A 22,187-nucleotide genomic window follows, 5' to 3' on the forward strand; every position below is an offset into this window, starting at 1 on the left:
ATCACTTTGTTGTCTTTATGTGAAGTGAAGCTCTGAGCTGAGGCAACAAGATAGATTGAAAATTATTGTAAGGCATATTTACCTTCTAACTTTTTATAAAAGATACCTCTGATTTCAGTGCTAACAATCAGAAAAGACAGACTTGTAAAAGGACATACGAATATTCTGTAGCAACTATCCAATTTCATCGTTAAATGACAGGCACTACTGGTTTACCAAATTCCTCCTCTACAGCTGTTGACAGGCCTGTAATGTTTCTCTGTCTGAAATTCCAGCTTGCAAAGCTTTACTTAGGCTTTTCTTCCTTATATTTTTCTTTCAACAGGATTACTAGTTAGGAAAGGTTTAACATTTTAGGATTTAGTTTGAGCCCTTAGTCTTCTGTTGTCTTTGGGCTCAAAGTCCTTTCCAAAGCAAGAAAAAGAGAGTAAAAAGATACACCATATTATTCTGTAATTCAGATACAAAATACAATATCTAAAGTGGCAAGGGCAAACTTGAATTACGGTAGCTGATAAGTAACTCTGCTTTATCTTTCAGTATTGTGAATGGCATTTTGTACTCCTGTCTTTTGATAATAGTTTAATATTTGAAAGGTAAGTATTGTTAGTGCAAAGTATTCGGATAGCATAATAATTAAACTGTATATGATCCTAGTCATAGAATCACAGAATGGTTTAGGTTGGAAAGGACCTTGAAGATCATCGAGTTCCAACCTCCCGCTAGACCAGGTTGCCCAAGGCCACGTCCAGCCTGGCCTTGAACACCTCCAGGGATGGGGCCTCAACAACCTCTCTGGGCAACCTGGGCCAGTGCCTCACCACCCTCACAGTGACAAATTTCTTCCTAATGTTCAATCTGAACCTGCCCTCTTCCAGTTTAAAGCCATTCCCCCTTGGCCTATCACTACATGCTCTAGTAAAAAGTCCTTCCCCAGCTCTCCTGTAGGCCCCCTTTAGGGACTGGAAGGCCGAAATAAGATCTCCCCAGAGCCTTCTCTTCTCCAGGCTGAACAGCCCCAACTCTTTCAGCCTCTCCTCATAGGAGAGGTGCTCCAGCCCTCAGATCATCCTCGTGGCTCTCCTCTGGACACACTCCAGCAGGTCCATGTCCTTCTTATGTTGGGGACTCCAGAGCTGGATGCGGTACTCCAGGTGGGGTCTCACGAGAGTGGAGCAGAGGGGCAGAATCCCCTCCTTTGACCTGCTGGACATACTTCTGATGCAGCCCAGGATACGGTTGGCCTTCTGGGCTGCGATCGCACATTGCTGGCTCATGTTGAGCTTCTCGTCAATCAGCACCCCCAGCTCCTTCTCCTCAGGGCTACTCTCCAGCCATTCCCCGCTGAGCCTGTATTTGCCTTTTATTAATAGACTGACTTTTTGCTGTTTCTTTTACAGATGTTGGCTGCTGGAGAGGGTAATAAGGCCTTACATGTCAGATCTGAAATGCCAGTTGCTGACTTGGAAAATTCAAAAGAAAAAGAGATGAAGACAGAAACACCTATTTTAAGACAAAACTTAATTTTAGGTGATCATGGCAAAGAGGAGCATATATTTAATTCACAGCCTGGTCACTGCCACAAAAAGCTTGTAAGTATTTGAAATAGAAGATATGGTCATGTGACTTGCACATGACATGACAATTTGATGAGCAGAAAAGATTTCTTTATTTGTAATTTTTTTCCCTCTTCCCCTCCCTCCCCCTGGCTTTTTGCATGCATTGGATTAACCTGTTTTTTAAAGCAATCTGAAAGTTAGATTGGGACCAGACGGAGACAGCACTATAAGGACTTGAAAGGAAAGTTCAAAGTGGCCATCAGTAGCATACCTATGACACATTATAGCCCTTTGTGCTTACAACTGTGGTAAGATCTGTCAGCATCTCTCTGTTGTGATGCATAAACGAACATATAAAATCCTGTAAGTTTTAGAATTTTCCTAATGACCTAACCGTTCTCTTTTTTGTACACAGCTACTTCTCTGGCTTAAATATTTAGGCTTGGATTCAGTTCAGTATGAAGACTTCTAATGTTAGGGCTGTGATTCACTTGTCTTAACTGTAAGCATCTAGTGCCATTTTTGATGTTCTTGGACAGGTTGACTATCCTGGATATCTTTGGTGTTTGTGGCACATCTTCTAGCACTGAGCGGATATCTCAAATACATTAAGGAATCTCAAATGTTACTAAATTCCTAGATTTAGGCAACTTGATTTTGCTCCAGATTTTTATTTGCAGGCGTTTACATGTGATTTAGGTTCTAAATTCCCAGAGTTGGATGGAGATTTAATTTTTGGGGTCACAAATTGATACCAGTGACATGAGAGGATTTCTAGAGTGTCTTACCGGGCCTCCACCTACTCTACAGAAGGGTACAGACATTATGTGTCGTGTCTCATTAGTCTGAGACTGTGGATGTCTCAGATACCAAATTTCTCAATAGACCACCTCAAATGGCATTAGACACTTATAAGTCAATCAAACTTCTAATAAAAATATGTGTCGATCATAATGGGATTTTAGATGCATTGTGCACATGGACAAATTAAATGCAGATGTCTGAATATTAGGCTGAATCCCACACATGCTATTTCACATCTTGATTGCAGCAGTGACTTCTGGCTTTGGAAAAGATCCCTCTGCTCATCACTCCTTTCTAAATCCATTGAGAAACTGCTATTAAGACTTGTAATTCTTACTTTGCTTAATCTTGGGGTTTTTTTCACAGTACCTTTGACACTGGCAAATACCATTTATCTCACGGACAGTCCTTACTATCATCCATGTAAAGTATAGATTTATTACCTATTCAATGCTTAGTCCATGTGTGTATCTTCACTTGGCATGAGGAGTGCACGTGTGACTGCTCCTGGGGTATTATGTCAAGTTTTTGAGCTCTGTAGTGGAAGGTTTACTTTGAGATATCACACCAAGCCAGTGAAGGCCTCCAAGATGATTAAGGGACTGTAGCACATGATGTGTGAGGAGGGGTGGAGAGGTTGAATCTGTTCAGCCTGAAGGAGAAAAGGGAAAGGGAAGAATCTGATTACTGCTGTCTACTAATATCTAATGGGGGTGTATAAAGAGGAAGGAGCCAAGATCGGCTTACAATTGCACAATGGAAAGTCAAGGGGAACAAGTTGCAACAAGGGAAATTCCAATGAGCTATTAAGGGGCGGGGAGGGGGGAATCACTGTGACAGAGGATAAAAGTTAGAACAGGTCATCCGGAGAAAATTTTGGATCTTACTTTTTGCAGGTATTCAAAACATAGCTGGAAAAGGCCCTACAGTTGAAGTTTGCCCTGCTTTGAGCGACGGAGTGGGAGGGCTTCCAGAGGACCTTACCAACTTTAGTTTATTTCTGGCTCTATGTAGACATCCACATTTAGGTGCCTATATTTAGGTATTTTAATCTTGAGCTGAATCTTCTGAAATAATTCTCAGGCAATTATCCATATTACTGAGTTATTTTCAACAATATCTAAAAAGAAAGCTTTTACCAGCTTATACTGATTCAGCAATAGCCATTCTCCAGTACAGGCTTATGACTCAGACCAGACAGGGTCCACTGGAAAAACAGATCTTTGTGTCCAAAAGTAGATCTTTGTGTCCAAATAACACCTGGACTGAAATGCTGGTTCCCAGCCACACCTTTGATAAAGCAGGCTGGAATTTCAAGCCAGTCTTCATTCACCCTCTCAGATGTGTTTCTTCCTTCCATTTCTTTGGTGATCATTTACCATGACTGAACAGGGTCTCTAGATGTGGAGAGCTGGAAATCATCACCAAAACATAGACTGTTCATTTTGATATTATCCCTCACCCTTCTGTCTCCCAACATATTTTCTATGACCCCTCTATGATAGTCTGTTCCATCTCATGGCAGATTCTCTCTTTCTTCTGGGAGAACATTAGAATTGTTCCCACCCATCTCATAAAAAATGGAAATTTTCCAGTAGCAGAGCTAAGGGAGTAATGGCCCAACTTCCTTCCTTTTGAAAAGTGTCCTTGTAGGGGATTTTTTATCAGACATGTCATCCTAGCTAAAATGGATTAGGTTTTCTTTCTGGCAGTCAGCGTGGTCAAAATTTCTTCTAAATTCCATAATCCTAGCTATATTAAATTATGTATCTGATCTGAAGGAGTCAAAATCATCCACTTGGCAGCAACTGCTATCTGGCATCTCCTTTAGTATAGTATTTGCTTCTTATGGAGTGTCATTAATGTTTCCCCTGCCATGTTAAGAATATTATACCATTTTGTGACCCAATTTGGTTCTGCTGTACTTAAACGGAACACTATCACAGTCCATGTTGGTGTATTATTATGCCTATTGAGGAAAAAAAAGGCTTTCCATAACAGGTGTCATATCTTCTGTAAGCATAAAAATCACCTCTTATGGCTGATTATCCCTATGTAATTTTTTCTTCTAAGTATTTGACTGTGTTGCAGGAGATCACCGAGCCAGGAGATAAATTTGGTTTAGTTCCTAGACCTTAATTCTCCAAAGCTGCAAAATCTGCACAGGTTAGATGCCAAAAGCAATCTGTATTTTTACATTTCAGAAATAACATTTTCAGACCCTTCCCAAGGTCCCTTCCCATCTATACGTGCAGAGAATGGCAAAGTTATGAATATCTCCATATAGGAACTTTTGGAAACAGATAATAGGTTGCATTAGAAGCTTGTATAAGAAATGTTAAGTGGAAGCCACTTTTCAGGAGTGTATTCCACAGAGTTTAAACTACATTGCTGTGCTTGCTAAGAGATGCTTCTACACTATCTGCATGAAGAATCCCAAGACGCAGCTCCAGGTAATTTTGACTGTGTGAGATCCTGGCTGTAGTCTTATGCTGTATTACACATACTTACAGATGATCATTTGACAGCAGAAGCTATTTATCAATCATGAAGGTTCTCCAAGATGTGTAGTCCACCCGTACACTCACTTCCTCTCACTCCTCTACATCACAGTTCTCACTTTGTCCTACAAATGTTGGTATTTCATATTTAAGAAAAAATAGAAAAAAAGGAAGGCCTAGACCACGATCCAAGCAGTGTGAGCTGTTCCAATGTAGAGTTCTACCATTAGTCAAATAAATAGAATCTGCACAAAACATGGCAGTTTGTTTCATGTTATGGCAACTACTGTTAGTACTAGCTCTGCTGCAACTGGGGACTCTTCAGGCAACCTACTTGATCTACTTTAATCACAAAAAGAGACTCAAGATGCTAAGAGAAAAAAGCATATTGTGTAGAAACTTTTTGGCGGGACATAATCAGTTCTATAAAAACTTGAACTATTTCTCTTAGTGTGTATCCCTATTTTAAATCCCAATTTCAAAGAATCATAGAATGGTTTAGGTTGGAAGGGACCTTAAAAATCATATAGTTCCAACCCCCCTGCCATAGGCAGGGACACCTCCCACTAGACCAGGTTGCTCAAAGCCCCATCCAGCCTGGCCTTGAACACCTCCAGGGATGGGGTCTCCACAAATTCCCTGAGCAATTTGTTACAGGGCCTCAACACCCTCATAGCGAAAAAATTTCTTCTTAATATCTAGTGTAAATCTCCCCTCTTCCAGTGTGTAGCCATTACACCTCGTCCTATCACTACATGCCCTTGTAAAAGGTCCCCCTCCAGCTTTCTTATAGGCACCCTTCAGATACTGGAAAGCTGCCATAAGGTCTCCCTGGAGTCTTCTCTTCTCCAGGCTGAACAACCCCTACTCTCTCAGCCTCTCCTCATAGCAGAGGTGCTCTGATCATCTTTGTGGCCCTCCTCTGGACTCACTCCAACAGGTCCATGTCCTTCCTGTGCTGAAGGCTCTGCAGCTGGACACAATATTCCAGATGTGGTCTCATGAGAGTGGAGTCAGAGGACTTCTCATCACCAATTATTTATTTCAGCTAAAGATAGATGAGCAGCAGTAACCAGTTCAGTGTTGATGAATGCTCTTAACCTTTCTAAAAACACTAACTCTGAATGCTTCTGAACAGACGTGAATTTCAACAAGACGACTGAGGACTAGTCAGGCACACGGATTTTTCTAGGTTTCTCTCCTCTGTGACACCAAACATTACAGAAAGGAATGAAAGGACAAGTTGCACTGGTAACTGGATTGTGATTAGAATAGTCTAATTGAGTAATTTAGACTCTAAAAAAATACAGATAGAAAAATGAACATTTTAGCACTGTATTAAATTAATTTTCTGTGTCTGTTCTATGACAGTTCCATCAGCTAAGTTTTGCTTAGCTTTTCCAGTCATTAAAATACCAAAGAGACAAAAAGAAATAATTATTATTAAACCCCTGAGGCCAAGGATATCAGTTGCATGCCCTGAATAAGTTTTATAGAATATGTTCATGAAAATCATATTATCCTAAAAGTTTGACGTAATTTTATGACATATGGTTACTTGTATAACCTCTCCACAAAGAGAAAATTAAACAAACGGAGTTGGGCTGAAAGGCAACACTAAGGTACTGTGCGTTATGATGTGGTGAGTCAGTAGCTCCCTGTCATCTGGTAGTTCTAATTATGTCCTCCCTGATGCTGGAATCTTCTTTCTATTTTCCTTTACCTCTTTGAGTCTCACCTGTTCTTTGCAGCCCGTGTTTTACAGTTGTCTACTTGGTCTTTAAAAAGTGTGTGCGCGCGGTATTAATGTGTCATGAACTGGATCTTTGGTATTAATTCAGTGTGTCCCATAAGATACAGGTGTTGGCCTGTCTGATGTCAGCGTACATCAGGAACACTGATTTTAGGATTCTGTAACTTCTAATGAAAACAAAAGTAGTCCCATTCCTAGTTTTAGGCAGTTCAATATTAGTACAGCTCTTGATAGGCTTAGTAGGACTAGGAAAACTAATAATTTTGATTCACTGAATAACTACTCTTGATGTTAATAAAGAATTATTATTTATTAATAATCAATAATTCATAGTTAAATCACCGATAATTTATTCAAACAGATCATCAGTGTTCTTTTTCTATGTTCTTTTTATCAGTCGCCGGAAAGATGGAATGACTTTTTTCCTTTGGTCCCCTGTTAATGATTCTATGCTTCTTATATAAGGGCATTGTTAAATATTTTCAGAAGAAAACAATATTACTGGTTTTGATGAAATGTCCTTTGCCCTCAAAGGCAAACACATGGTATTGTTGTGTTGTTTTGTTTTACAGTCTTTCAGCAAGGTAAGGGTTCATTATGATATGTACATAAAAAGGCATATTTATCTTAAGCTGGACATAATTTTTATATTGCCTTTTATTCATATTCCCTTGTTTTCTTATCTTCTGTTGTCTTTCTAACCAAAGAGGCAGATACTGCTGTCCTATGAATTGTCCGTGGACTCTATTAACGATCCTTTTCGAAGACAGAGGTTAATGAGTGCAGCCACTGTTATTACAGATAATTTGCGTAAGTCGTTCTTTAATGTTTTTTCCGATGGTGATTGTGTAACTGTACCGAAGAGATCAAAATGTCACCAACAGTCAGCGTTATTTTAAAAGTCACTAGGGGAAATTATGCAGCAATCAAAGGTAAATTTCAGTAAAACAAATATTCTCGTATCTCAGGTGACTGCAGCTGTAACTTGCAGTTTCCAAGGGTAAATCATGCCTGATCTGTACAATAAAATGACTGTGTTTGTGGATGGTTTTTACCTCGACTTTAGCAAGGCTTTCAACACTGTCTTCCACAGTGTTTTTTCACCCGACTGTTAGGGTCTGCATGAGCGGACAACCAGCTGGACAAAAACATGGTTGGATGTTTGGGCTTCAAGTATCTGGTGAGCAGGTTGTATTCTACCTGGATGCGGGCAACAAGTCGAGTACCACAGGGTGTATCCTAGGACGCGTTTTGTCCTAAGTGGCCTGGAGGAGGCAACAGAGGTCTTGCTCTTAAGTTTTGCAGATGACATCAAACTGGGGGTGGAGGGGGGAACCACTCGATAGGCTCGAGGCAAGGGCTGCCATCTAGAGGGATTTAGACGGGTCGGAGGAATGGGCCAGCAGGAACCTTATGAAACTTCAACCAGAACAAATGTCAAATTCTGCATATCTGCAAGAACCTCTTGCAGCAGTAGAGGCTGGGAGCGGGCGGGCTGGGAAGCAGCTCTGCAGGAAAGGCCCTGTGGGTCCTCGTGGGCAGTGAGCTGAGCGTGAGCCAGTGACACTCCCTTGCAGCAGCAATGGCTAACGGTGTCCTGGGCTATATTAAAAGGAGCACAGCCAGGAGAAAAGTGATTATCACACTCTATTAAGCACTTGCTAGATCACATACTATGCCCAGTTTGCCCCCCCAACTCCTACAGTACGAGTAATACCTTAGAGTTCAGTAGAGGGCCACCCTATGTTCATAATAAATGCATGAAGAGGTGGGTAATATGTAATTATGAGATTTGTTGATGGTGACCTTTAAATAGCCTGTGATTAGGTTGTGTGGAATGAGTGAAAAACTTTTTTTCAGTTATGCCATTCTGCTCACATGAGGTTGATTTTTCTTTTCAATCTTTTCCATGTCTGACTGGGTTTTTCTTCATACTATGAAATTTCACATGGGTATTCATATGTCACTTTCCTTCTTTGTCATTTAGAACTGCAAGAGTCAAAACTGAAATGCCCTTTATTGTGGAAACGTTTTGCTCAAAAGTATCTAATTTGGAATTGTTGTCCGTTCTGGAGAGCAGTCAAAGAGAAGGTGAAATTGGTAATTTTGGATCCATTTGTTGATCTCTTAATCATGGTTTGCATTATCGTGAATACCTTATTCATGGCTCTGGAGTACCCGCAAATGCCAGAAAATTACTGGAAAATGATTTTTATAAGTGACAAGGTAAGTTAGGTCTATGTTAGAGCAAATATAGAGTTATAAACCCATATTTACACTGGGAGAGTCCCTTAAGGAGATGTACTTTTTCAGTGACTTTTTGCTGCATTTCTTTTTCCCCTTTCCAGGTCTTCACCCTGATTTTTACTGCAGAAATGATCTTGAAAATCATCGCTCTAGACCCTTACAACTATTTTCAACAAAAATGGAATATTTTTGATAGCATAGTTGTTATGATTGGCCTAATAAGCTTTGAAGAAAATCTGTCGTCTCTCAGGCTGGTAATTATTTCTTTTTTAAAAGTACATGTGTTGTGCAGATTTGTAAAATGTTACAGTGAAATACCCTGAAATTCTTTTACTGATGAATCCGTTAAATCAGTTCTTTGTTAGTAAATAGTATGCCAATATGAATGTTTAATTAGAGTGAATATTAAAGTACCTATAAGCCACTTGATTTTTATTACTATTATTGATATTGCTATTAATACTAATAGACTTATACGTGCTTGTATCTAACTTAGCACGAACAATTTGAAAGCTTCCTTTGGCAGTTCTCTGTTCTCAGTAACATTAACCATCTGAACTTAAGCACAGCGCTTTTGGATCGGAATAATTAGAAACCTGTCTTTGGGGGAAAAATTTTGGTGGTGTTACTGAAGTAAAGACAGCACGATAAATGCAGGGTCTGGTTTTGATGTGCGCTGTGCTATCTATGCTGTGTTCGCCACTCACATTGTTCTCTTATGTTTTACTTACAGCTCAGGATCTTCAAATTGGCAAAGTCCTGGCCAGCCTTAAATACTCTTATGAAAATAATTCTGAACTCAGTTGGTGCTCTGGGTAACCTCACTCTGGTTTTGATTATCACTGTATTTATTTTTGCTGTAGTAGGAAAGCAGGTTTTGGGCAAATATTATGAGACTTATTTCTATAAAATAAACACCGATGAGTGTTTACGCTGGCATATGAAGGATTTTTGTCATTCATTCCTGATTATATTTCGAATATTATGTGGCGAATGGATTGAAACCATGTGGGAATGTATGGAAGTGGCTGGAAAAGGGCTGTGTCTTCCCATTTTCTTGCTAGTCCTGGTCATAGGAAACCTGGTGGTGAGTTTCAAGCTATTTTTCAGTCCTAACTGAATGCATTCAGTTACACTGGCATCTTTTTTCCAAGGCAAACTTTATCATTTGAAGAGTATTCATACTATTCTCTTTTCTGGATGTTACTTAATATATATTTTTCTTCTCTCTTTTTTTTTTTTTTTTCCTTTTCCTCATCTTCCTCTTTCTCATACAAGAGGTAGTTGCTAAGCAAAATACACAAAATTATTCCTTCTACCCAGAGTACAGAAGTGCAGTGCTTTTGATTTTGTCTGATTTCTTAATCTTTTGTGTTGCTTGGATCAAATAACCAAACTGTTCAGTGCTTTTAGTGCTTACCAACTTATCCATATATTATCAAAAGTTTACAGTACCCAGATTTTTCTGGTTTGTGTGACATATACTAAATCTAATGTATATATACTGGAAGACAAAGTCTTTTTAATCTGCTTGGTTTTTTGATCCTTTTTTTATGGTGGTGTTATTAAAAGTTATCTTTGCCTGCTGTTTTTCAACATATTTTCAACATGTCCTCATACTTTACAGACATCAGAGCATGTGAAAAAATGTTTGATATGCCCAAACCCTCACTTCCTTCCTTTTTGCCTTTCCTTCCAGAAGGAGCCATAACATACTATATTAATATTCCAGGATGATAGTAAATAATTTCATTGCAGTGGTTGATGAAGTGAGACTGAGTTTTTTTTTTTATCTAAGGAGGGTATTTTCTGTTAATAGTAGTGTCTCCAACTTACTTTAACTATTTTAAGGTGCTCAACCTATTCATTGCCTTGCTGCTGAGTTCGTTCAGTACTGACTCTTCAACGGGACAAGAGGACACTGGACAAATGACTAAATGTCAGATTGCCATTGCACGGATTCGCAAGGGCCTGCAGTCTGTGAAAGGCAGAGTTTGGGATCGTTGTGGCAAAATAATGAAACGAAACCTCAAAACAACAGCCAAAAGGAAGACTTTGGTGAAAATGTCTATCGAGGACATAGAGGAAAATAACTATGCCATGACGGATGTCAGAAAGGATATAGACAACGACTGCTTTGACATTGGGTATCACAACACTGAAGAGAGTTCCTCAATAACAAGGAAATATGAAGAATTTTTAACCAGTCGTAGTACCTGTGTTCCCATTGCAGAAGCAGAGTCTTACACCAATGAAGGTGATGACGAGCACAGTGTATGCACAGAAATAGAATACAGAAAACAGGTAAGGAAGATAATTGTTTGAGAAATCATTGTAACTTGCATCTGTAAATATAATCTCGAAGACTCAACAGTAGATGTTATCCCTTGTGTCATTTCTGCATTTTACTCTTTGTTCTCCCAGTACCTTCAAAATGCAAAAGCTACCAAATAGTCTTAGTTATTCAATAAGAGAGGTTGAATATCCACTTTTTCATCATACTCCTCATTGATAGCCATAATTCTGCTTCTGTCTGTTTTGTTTCCATTTATTGCTGTGAATTGTTAAATGAAGTTTGATCAAGAGAGACATTCTTTCTTTTTGCCTCCTTTGCCTTACAGATAGGACCTGGAAGTTTTTGGAAGGAAGGCCTCTTGTGTTGCTTATATATTGCTTCTCAATTGCATGGAATCCAAAAGGGATGCAAATAAAAGCTTAACTTTAACAAAATAATTCTTAATGTTTCTTTAATTCTCTATTCATGTCTTGGATACTTTGGACTCCCCTTTGTATCTCTCTGTTTTGTTGTGTTGGGCAGGATTAAGCTCAAGTCTTAGGCACCTAAGTGTAGATACCTAAATACAGATTTCTGCATGTGAGTGAAGCATTTATACTGCCGTGATAGTCAATAACGGTGCAATTCAATTGCCTATACATAGGCATTTAGGAATATTTGACATATGTCAGGTGTCTGTCACATCCACATGTAACTGACAAATAAAACACAGGAGCTATAGGAACTCTTTTTGGCATCTAGAGGACAGGACTATGTAGAAACATCTCAGACGATGCTAGGTATCAGCCACAATTAGATTACTTCATTTAGATGCCTGGATCTCAAGATTCCACATATGTTATGCCACGATAGAAATATCAAAAGCAGGTGCTATTTTTGGATAGATTATCATACGGTCAGTGTCTAGGTGGACTGGTAGGGTCAATTTTCTGGTTTTGGTCTCAAGAGGAGACATCTTTGGACAAGTTCTCAAAGAAGCAGAAATTGCTGATTACTTTAGAATCATCTGCCGCTATTTGAAATACGTTGTCCATAAGCATTTGATGCCAGAAATTCTTTCCCCGCTGCAGTGGGATCTGGTATTGCTTCAAATTTGTAGTTGCAAAAGGATGGAGAGTTGATTGGGATCACTTAGCTCTTCTGCCTGCAACTATAAGCATGAGGCTGTTGGGGTCCAGCCGCAAAGGTTGCTACTGTATCAGTTCATAGGAGTTTAGTGAATTGGATGCAGGAATCCATCAGTGGGCTAAACGCAGATCTTGAGGAATGGTACATTTCCACAGTATAACCACAAGAATTTGAAATCGAGGAAGAAACCATTTACATGCCTTTTAGGGATATAATTTAATTATCTGTAAAAGACAAACATGCTAAATTTTGTGGATGCTTTAGATTCTGTCAAAGAATTTTGACTTTTAGGAATGACTGTCAGGAAGAAAAATGTGGAAAATCAACTGTTTTGTATTATTTCATGCAGGGAAGCAGATTAAGACATAGAGAGCAGTGCCGGAGTTCAAGCGGCTTCAGTCAGATTTCTGGGACTTCAGAAACTATGAGTGGTTTTTCAGAAACACAGCAAAAGAAAGAGCAAAAAGAGGTAATTATAAGTTTTATCATCTTGTGGAATATGCTAGAGGTGATAATTGTCACATTCATAAATGACAGGACAAGCAAGTATAATCCCAGTGAAGATGATACATCTTTCTAGAGGTAACAATAGTTTAAAGCATGGTTTCATACAATAGAATCATAGGATAGTTTGGATTGGAAGGGACCTTTAAGGCCATCTCATCCAAATCTCCCTGCCATAAGTAGGGACATCTTCAACTAGATCAGGTTGCTCAGAGCCTGGTCCAACCTGACCTTGAATGATTCCTTTGAGGTATTTCGCTGGTGTTTCCCTGTTGGCTCCCATTACCTCAGGAGCTCCTTGCTTCTCTCTGTTAAGACTTCAAGTGTGTTGCAGTGTAGCCAGCGCATCTCAGGGTAACAGGCAGCAGGCCCTTGCTAGCACCCCATCCCTCTAACCTTGGCGTGTTATCCCACAGCTTGTCATGGGCAAGCCTGATACTGCCCCCCTCAAGCCTAGTTTCAAGCTCTGTCAATGGTCCCTGCTAGCTTGTGAGCAAACATCCTCTTCCCCGTTTCAGAAAGGTGAATCCCACATGATGCCAGCAAGCCTGGTGCCGTGTAGGCCACCCCATTATCGAAAACCCCAAAATTGTGTTGGTGACATCAGCCACAGAGCCACGTATTAATAAAGTGAGCTCATCTAGTTTTTCCAATGTCCCTTCCCACAACTGGAAGGAGAGAGGAAAAAATAACCTGTGCTCCAGATTCCCTTGCTGACCGTCCCAAGGCCCTGAAGTCTCTTTTGATCCCCCTTAGACTACACATTGAGACTTCATCTCTACCTGCATGGAAAAACAGCAATGGGTAATAGTCTGAGGGCTGTATCAGGATAGGGAGTTTCGTAGTGCTGTCCTTACCCTGGGCCCCAGGGAGGCAGCAGACTTCCCTAAGAGGAGGGTCTGGCCGGCATACTGGAACTCTATTCCCCTCAGAAGGGAATCGCCTACAACTGTAACCAACTTTTCTTCCTTGTGGAGGTGGTCGAGATACAGGGGGTAGGTCTTTCTGACCTTGGCAGCACCTCTGTTGAAGATGGACCGTCATCCACATCATCATCCATTGACTGACCTTGTAGATCCAGAGCCTCATACCTGTTGTACAGAGGCACCCGGGAAGGCGGGGTGGGCAAAGAGGGGGTTCACCTGCTGCCTCCAGCGTAGACTTGTGTCCATCCACTCCTCTCCTTTAAGCTGCTGCTTTCAGTTTGTCGCTCATAAACAGCCGTGGCTAACAGTGTAAATGAATATACTATTTTGTACAAAATAAGTAAACAAATTCATCAAGATACTTTAAACATATCTGATACATACTATTCATTTTTATAGATAATTCTGTTTGCTGTCATCCTTGATGCAAAAATTTGTTGCCTAGAAACGGTGCCCAAAACAACCATACTTTTTCTTGTCTAGAGACAGCTTATTCTAATACAGTACAGTTCCATATCAAAAAACAGTGAAGAATCATGGCTTGGCTCCAGCCACCCAGAAAACTAAAGGGAAGTTCAGCAACTTTCTGGATTACTTCCTCCAAAAGACAAATCACTTCAGCGTTTTCTGGTCTTAGATAAAGTTGCCAGAAGTTTTGTTCGTTATACATTATTTAATTATACTCATATTAAAAAAGTATTAAAAATATTAAAATGCCCGTTAACTTAAATCATTGCATTTTTGTCTGTGTTGAAGATTCCCTAGGACCTTAAATTAGTGTAGAGCAGCATGGCTGTCAACAGAGGCAGTTGTCCCTTCTTCTGGCTTCTCATTCTTATCCCTGTCCTCTTGCCTTCTCTTCCCATGTCATACAGGGCACTGACACTTTATGGCTGAGAGATTGCTTTATTACTTTTTCTTTATGCTTGTTTTCCTTATTGTCTTTAGTTTTAAGGGTGTGTAGGTTACCTACCAATAACTACATACGTACATTTCTTTCCTGCTAGGCTCCCATCTTCAAGCCTTTTGAGATCTCTTCTAAACATTTTCCTTCCTGCAAGTCCAATGCAGACAACTAGAATAAACCAAGAAACTTATTAAATTAAAGCCATGGAAACAAAGAGTAGGGATTAGCCTTTCCTTTCCTATTATTTGTAATTTCTTTTTGGTAGTTCGGCCACATGAAGATAATTTATACCCTGCATATTTTTTAGGGGGAGGAGGGTGAGAGGGGGATGATAAGTTTAATTTATTTTAAACCTGGTAACCTTATTAATGAAAAGCAAATAAATTCTTTTCTTTGCCCTTCTCCTGTGCAGAAATGTGATCTTAGTAGCTATTCTGAAGCCAGTACTGTGGATCCAGTTATTCTTCTGGAGACGTTTTCCCAGCCTGAAAAGTCACACCTGCCTAAGGACTGTTTCGCAGAAAGTAAGAATCTTTTATGTATTGTGGTGACACCAAGCGAACGAGTATTCAAATATACCTGTTTGGAAAGTTTCCAAATTGGCAGAAATTGTTCGCCTCAGACACTTGTTTATAAATGTAAAAAGTCAAACAAATATACCTGAAGCCAGCACAGAACTGGAGTGGGGATGGGATGCCTGAACACAGGCACTTAGTGCCGTATGAGATGCCTGAGAGTACGCAAGACAACTGCATGAAGCTGGCAGAACTGTCACAGAAGCTGTAGGATATCCAAAGAGGCTTAAAATGGTCCTAAACCCCTGTGTTTAGGTAGGAAAATGCCATCTTTGGAGTGTGATTCAGTCTTATATTGAGGCATCAGACTGTAGAGCACATCAGACTTTTGTGGACACAAAAGCTCCTCTGCTTTTCCCACGTATGAGTTACTCTATTAAAAGAGATTTTGGCCTACAAATTGTGTCTTTTCTTCAGCTTTAGATCATTTCAGCCACAGCATCACCTCATATATAAAAGAGCACATTGTTTTTATAGTCTGTAGAAGCTCATTTTAAGATGTCTTACACTTTTTAGATTCCACGTCTCCACATTTTCCACAGAGCTAATATGCTGTTCTTTCTCTTTTCAGGTTGTATTGAATGTTTCCCATGTTGCGCAGGGGATATCACTAAGTTTCCAGGCAGTACTTGGTGGAAATTTAGAAAAACCTGCTACAGAATTGTTAAACATAGCTGGTTTGAAAATTTTATAATTTTTATTATAATATTGAGCAGCGCAGCACTGGTAAATTTAATTTATTTTCTCAAATTTTGAATTGATTGTTGTCAGTAAAGGAAAAGAATCATATTATTGTATTGAATTAAATTCTTCTAGTCTCACATTCCTCTCCCCAGGGAGAGACAAGAGTGTAACAAACATATCCCTTGGAAGTTACAAGGCTTTTCCCCACTTGGATAAGATATTTAAATATATGGAATCGTAGTCTTCTTCGTAGTTCTTCATGGAACAAACTTCTTCACACACTTGTGTGCTTAATTAGGGGGCTAAATGAGAGTCTGAAATTACTTAGAAAAGCTTAAAAAAATAAAAGTACTTCTAAATTTGTAAAGCAGACTAAGTGCTCAGTAAAAAAATAGATTTAAAACCATCCAGACATTAAGATGACCAGAATCTAAAAAATAAGATGACTGTAAACTGGTAGGTGACTTAATGTCTCATTGCTACTCCGATTATATCCATTTCTACATATTCACTAAGTCTCCGGAAAGCAATTTGTTAAATAAAACTTTATATAATGCAGAAGGAACATAACCAACTAGTGTGAAAGTGATCTACAAACCATTCTATGATATGATAAATGGTAGATGTCAGAATTTTCCAGATGAAATCTGTTCTGTGTGTATTAAGTTTAGGTTGTACACTGAACCATAGATTTGAACTGTCTGCTTTGAAATGTCCGTGGCAAAATCTCCATGGGAACTCCCTGGGATTCCCGTGAGGGCTCCTCTGTACTCACATGGAGTCAACCTGAAGTAAGGAAGGAAACGGAGTTATTATTTAATGTACTGTAAGATCTGGCTAAGTTGAGCACAAAACTAGTTGCTATCCAGATGCAAAATAACAAAACGATAATGATTTCTTTTTATCAAAGATGTATTGTGGTGTTAAGGACTTCCACATTTCCAAGATACTGTTGGTCTCTTGCAAAAAGGGACTTGTCCATTTTCTGTGTGTTTATAAAGTCGGTTGCAGATATAGAAGTTCCTGAACCAGCTAGAATGAAGGGATACCATACCATCAGGCATGTCCATGGCTTGAAAGTAAACTAAGTGAGATGGTGAGCATAGAAAGAATGCATAGAAAACTACGCGGTGAGTGCTCAGTGCTCAGAGCAAAGGATGAGTTAGTAATTAGAAGTTTGGAAGAGCACTGATGCTAAGGAATGGGCGATTTGACTAACGGATGCAAATCAAGGTAGCCAAGGTTAAACAGTGAAAAAGACAACGCTAATTATCGAACTTGCTCAGAAAAAAAGGTAGGAAATGGTAAATAGGTTTATGTACATGAATGCCAGGAGTTCTAAATTACCCACACTCAAATTACTAGTCCTGTGGACGCAGTGACAGCTCCGCTCTGTAGACATTTATCCTAATTGTAGCACAGTTGAAAAGCCACTGCTTCGAAGACTGTTTAGCTCCAGGAGCAGTATTACTGTTTTCTTACACTGCACAGGAATGCATAAATTTTACTATATATAGAAGCATCTCTGCCCCGTGTTTTTTCAGCGGGAATATAAAACGGAAACACAGCAATGGTTTTACATGAGTTTACTGTTTCAGGTCTCACTTGATCTAAACACCTGGCTATGCTCCTGCCCCCCCTTTTAGATTGGGTTTAGCATGTCATAAATACAGGGGAGCGAATCAGGTCTGCTATAATATGTAAATAATTATCTTCTCCCAGAGCACTGGAGATACATAGCAGAGGCACTCAGGTGTTTCTGCAAGGAACATTTAATGCTGTAATGTGACTGGTGATAACCTGTAACTGTTAATTCCCGTTGTAGCTGAGCTAACCCTTGCAAAACCATTGAGGTGTCTTTGCTACCCCTGAACCAAAGGTGTGTGGACCATCTGGGTCTGTCTCCCCTGTAACAGAGCCTGGTATTTCCTTAGAGGGTGTTGACTGTTAATGAACTTATTAAAAAATAATAGCAGAGTAAGAGATTTAACAGTCAGGTAAGGAGCTGCTAAGTGAAGTGCTGACAGAGATTGAAACTGGATGTGGGTTAAAGCTTTGACACCCTCTGTTTGGTTCCTCACCTTTGTCGCAGACTACAGCCCTGTGACTGTGGGGAAACGAACTGATCTCTCTACACTTCATTTGCTCCTCTATAAAATAAAGGCGTTGTGTTACGACATCCCCAGGATGTGAGATGGTGTATTCCTCTTGAGACTGCACTCTCTTAAACTTCACATTTCAACTTCTCATGGCAAGAAATAAGCCAGAAAGTTAGCAGCTGCAGAGGCAATGTCAGAGAAGGAAACACAGATTTGAATGAGGAGAAGAGAAGAAGTTGTTAAGTGCTCTGATGTGCTCTGAGACACACGGAGCTCTTGAGACAGAGTTAAAGAGAAGGAGAGAAGAGGAGACTGAGTAATTTATATCTCGGAATGTAAGGCGTGGGAAAGAGTGTGGTACAGGGTGGCTTCTGATATATCTACATAAGTAAGAAAAATTTTAAGTAAAAGTAATGACAGACATGGATTTGTAAGGGGAAAATAGTGGTGGCAAAAGTGGATGGATAGATCATTAGAAACGTTGGCAGCAAAAGAGAGATGAAGTGGAGATGGAGCTCTAAGGTAGGTGAGAAATGAATGAAAGGAAGAATAGAGACAGTGCCAGAGGGTTGGTGAGGAAATAATACAGATGTTGAAAGGAATTGGGAGTAGATTTTTCAAAACCTGACAATAAATTAGCAAGGCAGCAAATATATTGAACACAAGTGAACAATGACGTAAACCACAGCGATCAATACAACATTGTCCTAAAACTTTACTGACATTAAAGTAATGTCAGGGTTTAGGCAAAAAAATGCGAAACTCCAGGAACGAACAGTTCCAGATAAGGCATTTGTCACTTTTTTTTTCATATCTGTGTTACAGCTCTGCAGGCTGACTAAAGGTGACTCCTTTGGAAGGTCTAGGTCATAATGACAGCGATTAATGTATTTAATTCAAGCTTTATTAAGAAAAATTTTAGACCGACACCTTCAAAATTATCCACTACCTTGGATAGCCAAGGTTTTTGCTAACCATAATCGATCCTCATCAGATATTTTTTGAAGAACTGTTGAACGTAAACAACTGAAAGTATGGGATTTTCCAACCAACCTGAAAATAAGACTGTACTTATTTTACAATTTAGGTTTTTACTTCCAAGTATAAAACTAAGTGGTGGTTGCTCGTAATTTAATATGAAATATAATAAGCAAAACTGGTGTACCTTGTGCAATTTTAAAATAATTTTCCATAAAACTACTGAACTGTTTTAAAACTGAATTCTGAAATTCCAGGCATTTGAAGATATTCACCTGAACGAGAGAAAAAATGTGAAAATGCTCCTAGAGTATGCCGATAAAATATTTACCTACATCTTTTTTATGGAGATGATTCTGAAATGGGTAGCTTATGGTTTGCACAGTTATTTCACAAATGCCTGGTGTTGGCTTGACTTCATCATTGTATGTGTAAGTATTATATTCAGCTTGTCTTAGATATTAAATTTTGTTATTTTCAATGTAGAGAATTACATGTAAAATCTGATAATGAATAAACACAAGTGTAAAAGACAGTTTCCAAAACCTGAAAAGAATCGCAATGAAAAGGGACAATTTAAAATGGAAATTGTAGGTAAAAATCAGAAGTTGCTTAAGAAAATGTTACTAAGTATCGCTGTCATCGAGGACCATGTTGGTTATAAAAACCTTTTTGAGTGTAGAGAGAGAGTGTAATCAGCAATCAGAAATAAAACTAAAATAAATTAATTAGGATGATAGAAAAATGTGAAGCTGCTGACCGCTCCAGCATTTAGAAATGGAAAAAAGTGGAGTTGCTTCCTTAAAGGAGGAGAAATTTAGTTGGTAAAGGGAGTTGAAAAGGATTGTTGGAAAAATCATTTACCAGAGTTAAAGACATAGGAAAATAGTTTTGCACTGCAACCAAAGATATCCTATCAGTCCTTTACATAGCTATAAAGAGAAATGACGAAATCATAGAATCATAGAATGGTTTGGGTTGGAAATGACCTTTAAAGATCACCTCGTCCAACCCTCCAGCAACGAGCAGGGACATCTTCAACTAGACCAGGTTGCTCAGAGCCCTGTCCAAATCATCAGTAGTGAGATGGAGGAGGTGCAGTGTTCAATATATACATATTTATTCTGAATTCAAACAAAGTTAAATAATATAATCTTGCACAGAGGAATGAAATATTTTTGCTTGTCACCAATACACTGGGATGATACTGAAATCTTTTAAAATAAGGACATCTAAACATTTGGCTTCCAGTAACGGCAAAGTAGCTCTTTGGTAGCCTCTGAACTGTTAGCATTGAAAATTGTGAAGTATTAGGAAATTTCAACAGAAAAATCTAATATTATGACTATTTACAAAGAATGTATAGCATAACTTTAGCAATTACAGTTCTGTAATACTAATAGCACTGCTGTCCAAAACAGAGGAAAAACATTAAAATCTCCAATGGCTAGACAGTGAGACAACAAATTCAAATGACAAGGAAGAGGCAAATCATGAACAGTGGTAGAAAACACAGTTATTGAAATAATTTTCTGATGTTTTCAGTTCATTTTCTCTCTTACAAAAATTGAAAGTGAAGACTGGATTTTTAAAAATAATTTTTGTTTCCACATCACTGTCTTAAGTTATGATTAGAAATTAGTGTATACACTTCTGAGTATAACTGTGCAGAGAATGGGAATAATTTGTTTGAATAATCCTTTCTGGTCTTGTAGTGTGTGAAATTGCCATAGTTACGAATTCAGTTGTTATACAAGCATTATAAAATATTATGTCAACTTTTTTGGGGGGGCGGAGAAGAAAAAAAGTGTTTCAAATTAGGAGGAAAGAATTCCATTATTTGAACAACAGTAGGAAAGAGTGAAGTGGAATTATATTACGATAAATTTGAATGTATGTTTTCTGCATTTTACTTACTGTAACATTCAGTCTATGATTGTCTACTGACACAAATAAAATACATTTTTGTATACCATTTAGTAATCTCAGTTTCAATTAATGAACACAGCTGTCATTTGTTTCCTGGGGACTAAATCCTGTTTCTGAAGCCACATCATCACTTTGTTCCTCTGGGAGTGCCCTGAAATCTCTCAGGACTCTTAGAGCGCTGAGGCCTCTGCGAGCTTTGTCGCGATTTGAAGGGATAAAGGTAAGGGTGTTGGGGGTGCCTGTGCATATTTTGTAATAGCTGCATTTGAAATTTTTTCTGAAAATTACAACTTGAATCTCTGTTTTGGTACTAGATGGCATTAAAATGGTTCAGATTGCGTGCTTACATCTCATGGTTGCTGTTTTGAAATCGTACCTAACATTTTCACAGAAATTTATAAATACAAATGAAATAAGGAGACTGAATGATAATGTGCTACCACAAGGAATTATTGCGTATGGTAATGTGAACACTGGAACATGTTTCCATGTTCAGTGCAGTTTGAAGAACAAACTAAACAAGAATTTTTTTTTGACTTGTACTTTTCTGAAACCCATTCTTTGGTTTATCTTAGACACGGAAAAAATTCATCTAGTGTATTTGGCAAATTCTTCTGAAAAAGAATGAATACGCTTGGGATAAATAGGAACCATTTTTAATTACTTGTCAAGAGAAAAGAAGATATATATATAGTTAATATGGAAAGCAAACTGTAAAGTGAGGAAGAACTCTGTGCTGTGGAAGTTGTAGTTTATCAATCTCCATGGTGTAACAAGTGTAATGACCACAGTTTCTTTCTTAATTTTTTTCTTATTGCCTGAGGCAAGAAATTGGGACCTGAAAAACAGATTCATTAATTCATTGCTTCAGTGGAAACTATTCACTTTTTGTAACTCCTTTTCATAATTCTCGTCCTTTAGACTGCGGTGCGTATATCAGCTCATCTTGGCAGTTATCTAGACAGACTCACGTGCCACATTTCGGATTCTCCAGCGTTGATCTGAAAGATAACAATCCTTTCAAACTTAAATAGGGTGGGGTTTTCTTGAGAGGAGAGGAGTTCCTTCTAACTCAATTTTAAAAACTGCTCTGAGTGAACTATCTGTAATCTTTAAAGGGGGGAAATAAGAAGTTGTATAATGCAAATCATCTGACCTGTGTTAGATAACAGAATGTGATGAGACACTAACTTCAGGCCCAGGATTGGGTATGAACCAAATCCTTCTGGAAGCCGTGAAGGACAAGAAGGAATCAGTTAGAAACAGCCAGCGTGAATTTAGGAAGGGCAATTTTTGC

General features: G+C 38.8%; 1 protein-coding gene across 1 annotated transcript in view; it reads left to right on the forward strand.

Annotated features, from left to right (window-relative positions):
* LOC309669157 (sodium channel protein type 5 subunit alpha-like) overlaps positions 1-22,187 on the forward strand; it is a gene marked incomplete at both ends in the record, with an annotated part of 45,172 nt that overhangs the window by 12,524 nt on the left and 10,461 nt on the right. The window contains 10 exons of the mRNA XM_082479761.1: positions 1,401-1,592; positions 7,325-7,427; positions 8,605-8,843; positions 8,966-9,118; positions 9,598-9,951; positions 10,716-11,168; positions 15,038-15,149; positions 15,772-15,926; positions 19,219-19,392; positions 20,970-21,110. Coding sequence (XP_082335887.1) covers positions 1,401-1,592; positions 7,325-7,427; positions 8,605-8,843; positions 8,966-9,118; positions 9,598-9,951; positions 10,716-11,168; positions 15,038-15,149; positions 15,772-15,926; positions 19,219-19,392; positions 20,970-21,110 — 2,076 coding nt within the window. The remainder of the gene's footprint in view (positions 1-1,400; positions 1,593-7,324; positions 7,428-8,604; positions 8,844-8,965; positions 9,119-9,597; positions 9,952-10,715; positions 11,169-15,037; positions 15,150-15,771; positions 15,927-19,218; positions 19,393-20,969; positions 21,111-22,187) is intronic.

This window comes from Vanellus vanellus, assembly GCF_965231255.1.
Source record: "Vanellus vanellus genome assembly, chromosome: 2".
Classification (NCBI taxonomy): Eukaryota; Metazoa; Chordata; class Aves; order Charadriiformes; family Charadriidae; genus Vanellus; species Vanellus vanellus.